Source organism: Tachyglossus aculeatus, unplaced genomic scaffold (genome assembly GCF_015852505.1).
Source record: "Tachyglossus aculeatus isolate mTacAcu1 unplaced genomic scaffold, mTacAcu1.pri scaffold_78_arrow_ctg1, whole genome shotgun sequence".
Classification (NCBI taxonomy): domain Eukaryota; kingdom Metazoa; phylum Chordata; class Mammalia; order Monotremata; family Tachyglossidae; genus Tachyglossus; species Tachyglossus aculeatus.
Genome location: NW_024045093.1, coordinates 1,552,669 through 1,560,822, shown reverse-complemented (window position 1 = coordinate 1,560,822; position 8,154 = coordinate 1,552,669). Strand labels below are relative to the sequence as shown.

General features: G+C 46.0%; 2 protein-coding genes across 2 annotated transcripts in view; one reads left to right on the top strand and one right to left on the bottom strand.

The window, feature by feature from the left end:
• LOC119924046 (vomeronasal type-2 receptor 26-like) overlaps positions 1 to 164 on the bottom strand; it is a 16,310-nt gene extending 16,146 nt beyond the window's left edge. The window contains exon 1 of the mRNA XM_038743131.1: positions 106 to 164. Coding sequence (XP_038599059.1) covers positions 106 to 164 — 59 coding nt within the window. The remainder of the gene's footprint in view (positions 1 to 105) is intronic.
• Positions 165 to 891: 727 nt separating this feature from the next.
• LOC119924045 (vomeronasal type-2 receptor 26-like) lies at positions 892 to 7,454 on the top strand. Its single transcript, XM_038743130.1, has 4 exons — positions 892 to 1,089; positions 2,911 to 2,985; positions 5,556 to 5,679; positions 6,535 to 7,454. Exons 1-4 carry the CDS (start codon positions 892 to 894, stop codon positions 7,452 to 7,454), a joined length of 1,317 nt encoding a protein of 438 aa, XP_038599058.1.
• Positions 7,455 to 8,154: the final 700 nt, after the last annotated feature.

Here is an 8,154-nt window from a genome sequence, read left to right as displayed (position 1 = left end):
GGAAAGTTAATGAAGAGGGGAAATAGGGCACAGCTAGGTGAATTGGATTTTCTCTCAGTCCACCCCAAGACTTATTTCCCAAACTAAGCCTCCCCCCATCCTCACCCTGCAAACGCTGACACTTTTGTTTCCAGGTTGAATGCTTCTAGAGGCTTAAATGTCATTGCCTAGTTCAGCACTTCTATGACTACCCAACTTCATCTCCTCTCTCTCTTCCAACCTAGCCCTCCCCTGACCTTTTCTTCTCAGCTGCTGCTCTGTTTCCGGTAGGCTGGAATTAGAATGGACTGAATTGTAAGGTCTTTAGTTTATAGAATGAGCCTGATTTTCAGGTAAACATCATTGCCTGCCTCCAGTGAATGCCAAAATCCTGGACATGCACGGTGACATCGTGGTCCAAGCATAGCATCCCAGGAAGTCTATTTATGAAGCACAGACATGCTTAACAGTAACTAAGAGGAGTCTAAGAAGTTCTAGGGTAGCTCTAGGTAGCTCTACGAAGCCATCTCTCTCAGGGCCAGGGAGCTGCCTCTGAGGAGTGGATCATCCTGATGAAGAGGATAAATGTGTTCAGTTTTGCTTCTGCCTTGGAGAAATGCCAAAACTCCCTCCGAAAGGAATTTCTAAGAGCGGAAATCGCAAAGGAAAGGATGCTATCTGATTCAGCTCGTTTTCTGCTTTCCCAAATCATATGGGACATTCCTAGTCAGGGAATTGTTTTGAGGGAGCGGGCGTAAATGCAATGAATTTCTCCAGTCTTTGATCAGAATTGGAGAGGCAGTCCTTGGAAAATGGAACATCATTGTATGCCTGTGTATATGTGTCAGTCTTTTCCCTGGTCCACCCCACCTCTTAACCCACTCTGTCTCCATATAGATCTTCTATGGTCCAATGTATCCCATTCTCAAGGATAAAGCTCAGTTCCCGTTTCTCTATCAAATCTCTATGATGTCTCCAGATCTGCACTTGGGAATGATCCGTCTCATGAAACATTTTCACTGGGTCTGGATCGGCCTCCTTGTCACCAATGATATTAAAGGAGACACGTTCACCAAGACCATGACAGAGGAAATGGCTAGGAAATGGAATGTGTGTGGCTTACACTAAGAGAATCCAGGAATACTTTACTGAAAGAACATATCCATTTGAGTCTTATTACACAAAAATTATTAAATCATCAGCCAATGTGGTTATTGTCTATGGGGATACATTCTCTTTATTGATTCTTGTACTTAATATGAATACTGATCCCGTTTTTGGTAAAGCTTGGGTCACCACCTCCGATTGGGATTTTACCACAAATTCCTATGACAAAAGTTACAACTTTTTCCAAAGTGCATTGTTATTTTCAGGCCACAGGAATGACATTCTGGGTTTCAGGAATTTTGAGCGGACCCTGAACCCTGGGAAATATCCACAGGATGTGTTTCTACAGTCAATCAATCAATCAATCGTATTTACTGAGCGCTTACTATGTGCAGAGCACTATACTAAGCGCTTGGGAAGTACAAATTGGCAACATATAGAGACAGTCCCTACCCAACAGTGGGCTCACAGTCTAAAAGGGGGAGACAGAGAACAAAACCAAACATACTAACAAAATAAAATAAATAGAAAAGATATGTACAAGTAAAATAAATAAATAAATAAATAGAGTAATAAATATGTACAAATATATATACATATATACAGGTGCTGTGGGGAAGGGAAGGGGGTAAGATGGGGGGGATGGAGAGGGGGACGAGGGGGAGAGGAAGGAAGGGGCTCAGTCTGGGAAGGCCTCCTGGAGGAGGTGAGCTCGCAGTAGGGTCTTGAAGGGAGGAAGAGAGCTAGCTTGGCGGATGAGCAGAGGGAGGACATTCCAGGCCCGGGGAATGACGTGGGCCGGGGGTCGATGGCGGGACAGGCGAGAACGAGGTACGGTGAGGAGATTAGCGGTGGAGGAGTGGAGGGTGCGGGCTGGGCTGTAGAAGAAGAGAAGGGAGGTGAGGTAGGAGGGGGCGAGGTGATGGAGAGCCTTGAAGCCCAGGGTGAGGAATTTCTGCCTGATGCGCAGATTGATTGGTAGCCACTGGAGATTTCTGAGGAGGGGAGTCATATGCCCAGAGAGATTCTGGACAAAGATAATCCGGGCAGCAGCATGAAGTATGGATTGAAGTGGAGAGAGACACGAGGATGGGAGATCAGAGAGAAGGCTGATGCAGTATTCCAGACGGGATAGGATGAGAGCTTGAATGGGCAGGGTAGTGGTATGGATGGAGAGGAAAGGGCGGATCTTGGCAATGTTGTTCTGGGGATGGGCATTTGATTGTCCACATGTCGAAGAACAGGAAGGATTGTCAGTGCCAGGACTGTGTAATGAAAATGGTACTTTGGAGAGCCGGCCCATGGCCTTCTGGGACATGAATCTGTCTCCTCAGAGTTACAGTGTGTACAGTGCTGTGCATGCCATAGCTCATGCCCTCCATCAAAAACTCTTAGCTGGAAAGGAGATGGAAACGCTTGGGGATGGGCCAAGTCAAGTTTCTCGTCCATGGCAGGTAATCCTTCCATCCTTCCCTGAAGTCCAGCTCTCTAAGGAGGCTACTGTGATCCTGTAGTCATTGGTAATATGAACCCAGTTACTCTAGGTCTTGAGTGTCTTTTACTTAAGTCTGGCTGGCGTGGCCATCACTGGGTCAGAGGATCATTTACTGAGGTGGAAGAGATGTATAGAGATACTAAAATCCACCCCCTTCCTGGAATCAGTTCCTGAATATACCAGTTAACTCCTACCTTGTCTTTAAAGATCTCCAGCTGGTCTGTACAGTCCCCTCAGCTCCTTGAGCTCGGGTTATAATGGGAACATCGAGGTGTGAGCAGATGGTAATGGGCTGGACTCCAGTCACTCATGTTAATCTTTCCCTCCAGCTCAACTCACTCCTAAAGAATACTCGATTCCACACCAAGGCTGGTGACCAGATCGATTTGGATGACTACAGCAGGGTGACGAGTAGATTTGAAATCTTGAACTATCAGATCTTTCATAATGGCCCCAGAGCCCATGTCAAAGTGGGAGAATCTATCCCCCTGGCCCCAGCTGAAAAAGATTTCAAAATCAGTGAAGAGAGGATAACATTGGATCAGCTATTTTCTTAGGTAATGTAGTAGTAGTCCTAGTAGTAGTCCTAGTAGCAGTCCTAGTAGTAGTAATATGATTAGCAGGAGTAAGAAAAATAAAAGTATTAGTATTAATAGTGGGAAGAGGAGGAGAAGGAGTTGGAGGATGTGGTTGTGGGGAGGCAAGGAGGAGGATTGATTGAGGATCCACTTGGTGCAGTGCACTGCATTAGGTACTTGGGAAGTACAGAAGCATGAAGAGACAGGTTTTCTGCCCACAAGAATCTTAACATTCTATGGAGGAAGTAAAAGTCAATTCCACTGCCTGTCAGGACACAGAAGGGAAATTATTTTCCTCTGGCAGCATCCCTGGGCTTTGGTTCCCACTGATGGTTGCACACAAACTGAAATAAACAACTCCAGCAGAAAGAAAATAACAAAAAAACAAGTATTAGCTTGTTCAATGTTGTATATTGAATGTTAATGATTTTGCAGCCTCAGATTTTCTTTATTATTACACTTGCGTGCGTTTTTCACTCTATTATTAGTCTTGATCTGAAGATGAAAATTACCATGATAACTCAGCCTGCATATATACTCATGTCTCAGTGACATAGAGGATAGAGGTCAGGGTGTCCACGTGATGGCACAATATCTGTCAACAAATAGGAGCAGGTAAGGTGCTTGAGTGCTTTAAAACCTATGGTAAGGAATTTTGATTTGATGCACAGGTGGATGGGCAACCACTGGAGGTTCTTGATGTGGGGAAACATGGCCTGAAGGTATTTGTATAACAATTTACCTGGGCAGCAGAACGAAGAATGGACTGGAGTGGGGATAGAAAGGAGCCAGGGAGGTCAGCAAGGAGGCTCGTACAGTAATCAAGGTGGGATAAGATAAGTGCTCGGATACTTCGCTCTGCTGCCCGGATCATTTTTATACAAACACCTTGAGTCCATGTTTCCACACTCCTCATGAACCTCCAGTGGTTGGCCATCCAACTAGACATAAAACAGAAATTCCTTACCATTTGCTTCAATCACCTTGCCCCCTGCTACCTCACTTCACTATCCTCCTACTACAACTCAGCCAGCAAACCTTGCTCCTCTAATGCTAACCTTCTCACTGTTTCTCAGTCCCATCTATCTCACCGCCGGCCACTCATCCACATCTTGCCTTTGGCCTGGAAACATCTTTCTCCTCCAATCCAACAGGCAATTACTCTCTCCCTGTTTAAAGCCTTATTGAAGGTACATATCCTCCAAGAGGTCTTCCATGACTAAGCCCTCCTTTCCTCTTCTTCCATTCTCTTCTGTATTCCCCTGACTTGCTCCCTTTATTCACCTCCCAGCCCCACAGCACTTATATACATATGTGTAATGTAATTTATATACTTTCATTAATGTCAGTCTCCCCCTCTAGACTGTAAGCGCATTATGTGCAGGGGATGAATCTGTTTAATGTTTCATTTTGCTCTCCCAGGTGCTAAATACAATGTTTTGCATATAGTAAGTGCTCAATAACTGCAACTGAATGAATTAGGGAATGAATGAATGGTGAGTGGGTGAGCTGGGGTGGAGCACGAGGTCAGTGGAGCTGAGGAGTGATAGAGATTGCCAGAGGAAGGGTCACCATGAACATTTATGTGGATATTGAAGTCCCTAAGGATCAATGCAGGGATGGAGAAAGACAGAAGGAATGTGAGGAAGGGATCAAAATGGTTCAAAAAGCTGGAGGTGGGGTCTCGTGGGATGGAGATTACTGTGACTAGCATCTGGAGTGGGTGTTATTATCAAGTAACCATCTAATGGGAAAGATAGACATTAAAATAAATTACCGAGTGAGGAATTAAAAATATAAGAATATGTACCTACCATATTGACAGAAGAGCCTGTTTCTGCACTGAGGGAGACAGAATGATAACAACTAAGCTACCCAAAGAGATTTATAGATTAAAGTATAGAACCATCCAAAGATATCCCTGAAAGACAAGAGCAGCCATGTGCTCTGCCTTCCCTGAAGTGATAGGAATGGAGACAGGGGAATTCAGTTAATTCGACATTTTGAGGGATGAGTAAGTAAGAGTCTCTGATTTGGGTCGGTTCTGTTGTTCTCTGCCTACTGTGTATCTTCCATCGCCTCTTACCTGGTAAAGCTTCATAACTTTCAAAGTCCATCCCAGGACTTGTACAACTAGGCTGGGAGGGGGAATTACTGAATGAGATCCAAGATTTTCATTCTAACTCAGAAGGCCGAAGGACTGTGGAAAATGACAAAAGAATGATCTCATATCTGTCCATGATTGGAACTGACCGTCTCATGCCCCTTTATAAGAAGTGTAGCATTTCCCTGAGATCACCATAGACATTCCTTTCATCCTCCATTCCCCTGAGTCTTACAAAGTAAAGCCAATTCCCTTTACCCTGTCCCTTTACCTCTTCCCTGTCCTTGATCAGATCCCTTGCTCCTTGTGCTGTGAGAGCTGTGGGTCGGGATTCAGGAAAACAGCTCGGGAAGGAAAAGCTGTCTGCTGCTATGATTGTGTCCCCTGTTCCAAAGGAGAGATCAACAATCAGACAGGTAGGTGTCTGCAGAGACGGTTCTTCCTGGTGAAAGAGCGGTGGTCAGATCAAAGCTTTCTGGGAAAGCTTTCTGAGAACAGGAAAACAATTGGGTTTAGGAGATGACACTTTGGGATTCCTAGAGTGTGGAACATTTCCACAATCAACTAAGCACTGGCTTCTCAATCCCCATCCGTCTTCCCCTGCCCCTTGTTACACTTAAATCTTTCAACTGTATTGCTTTCTCCTTACCAGTATTTCTTTTAGTGTCTGTCTTCCCTGTTGGACTGGAAACGACTTGAGGGAAGGGGTCAGGTCTAGTGATACAATTGTACTTTTCCAAGTGCTTAGTAGAGTGTTTTGCACAGAGTAAGCATTCAATGAATACCACTCTTTGATTGATTGACTGATTGATTGCTTGATAATGGAGTGATGACTGATCGGAAACTTTCACCCGTGCCACCTATAGCAGCCACCCTGTTCATCTAACCTGGGATTCAGTTTCTTACAGAGGCACCAGAATATTTGAAGGTTGTGTGTGTCTGTGTTAATTGTCCTCCTGGACACCCATCCTCCTCTGTGCCCTCTTGCCATGTTGGTGTTGAATTGTGGAACAACATTTCTGGTTCTACCTAGTCCATTTTTTGCGATTTGGAAACCTTCAAACAGCTCCCCTTGCAGCCTTTGACTCTTCAGACTAGGCAGAACCCATCATTCAGATTGTCCTCTTCATGAAGCTCCTCCCTCCACCTGATCATCCTTGTTGCCCCTCCTTTTCCCCCTATCCACCACTATTATGAACTTCTCACATTCAATAACCGGACCTACCCACCTCATCCCAGGAATGGCGTGAAATCCCTTTTATTTCTTTCAGATATGGATCAGTGTATAATGTGTCCTGAAGATCAGTATCCAAATTATCGAAGAGATCAGTGTAACCCGAAAATAATGACCTTCCTGTCCTATGAGGAACCTTTGGGAATGGCTCTGGTGTTCATAACTCTTGGTTTATCACTCCTCACTGCTCTGGTTTTAAGGATATTTATACGCCACCGGGACACGCCCATAGTGAAAGCTAATAACTGCCCTCTCAGCTACATCCTCCTCAAAGCTCTGCTGCTGTGCTTCCTGTCCTCCTTGACCTTCATTGGCTATCCTGGCCTGGTGACCTGTGTCTTGCGACAAATAGTCTTTGGTATTGTCTTTTCTGTGGCTATTTCCTCCGTGTTGGCAAAGACCATCACTGTGGTCTTGACCTTCAGGGCCACCAAGCCAGGAAGCAGAATGAGGACTTGGTCGGGCACCAGGATATCCACTTCCATCGTCCTCATCTGCTCCCTCGTTCAAGTGGGCATCTGCGTGATCTGGCTGGGAACTTCTCCACCACTCCCCGACGTGGACATGGCACCAGAGCCTGGTCTCATCATTGTCCAGTGCAATGAGGGCTCCACAATTGCCTTTTACTGCGTCCTTAGCTACATGGGGTTCCTGGCACTAGTCAGTTTCACTGTTGCCTTCATAGACAGGAGGCTACCCGACAGTTTCAACGAGGCCAGGTTCATCACGTTCAGCATGCTCGTGTTCTGCAATGTCTGGGTTTCCTTCCTGCCCACGTACCTGAGCACTAAGGGCAAGGGCATGGTGATAGTTGAGATCTCCTCCATCCTGGCTTCCAGTGCTGGGCTCCTGGGCTGCATCTTTGGGCCCAAGGTCTACATCATCCTGCTGAGGCCGGACAGAAACAGCAAAGGACAGTTACTGGAGCGACGGTGGAATACTGAAACAGGACAATAGAAGCTGATATCACCAGGGCCATTTTCAGGGTATAACGTACCTTGATATGAGAGTTCAAATGTTAGCCAATTCCCACAGACATGTGATGCAGTATACTTCACCAAAGGATACTCTTTCATCATATGGTGATGTCCAGAATCAGCTCCCAGATCTATAGTGTGCCACCCTTCCCTTCATCTCTCAACCTCCCCTCCATGGATGGCCATGATGGCCTAAGTTAAGCTGAGACAAGCTCCAATTTCTGTCCACAGAAGGTTAAGGGCAGCAGCTCCCAAAGGCAGAAGGAGGAAGAGGCAGAATTTTTCATATCTGCCCTATTTCTCCAGGAGACTCCTCGTTGAGTCGGATTAGGAAGAGCAAATCTGAATCAGGCCCTACTCTGGGACTCTGATCCTGTCCTTTCAGGCTCTGCCCTTTTCCCATTTTCCTCACCACTCTCTTCAGCTCATCCCACACAATAGCCCACATCCCTCTCCTCTCTGCTGCTTCCTTGTTCCCCACTGCCCACTGGCCCAGCCCTTGGTCTTCGTTTTCCACACCTCCTGGCAAGGGTCTGAAAGTATAGTTCAATCAGCACAGGAAGTTGACTCTGGACTCAGCTCCCTGAAGTAGAGGTTGGGATCTTCACTCTCCCTCCCCACCATGGGAGCCTGTAATTAATTTCTAGGGCTGGCAGATCCACAGTCCACCTCAGCTCCAT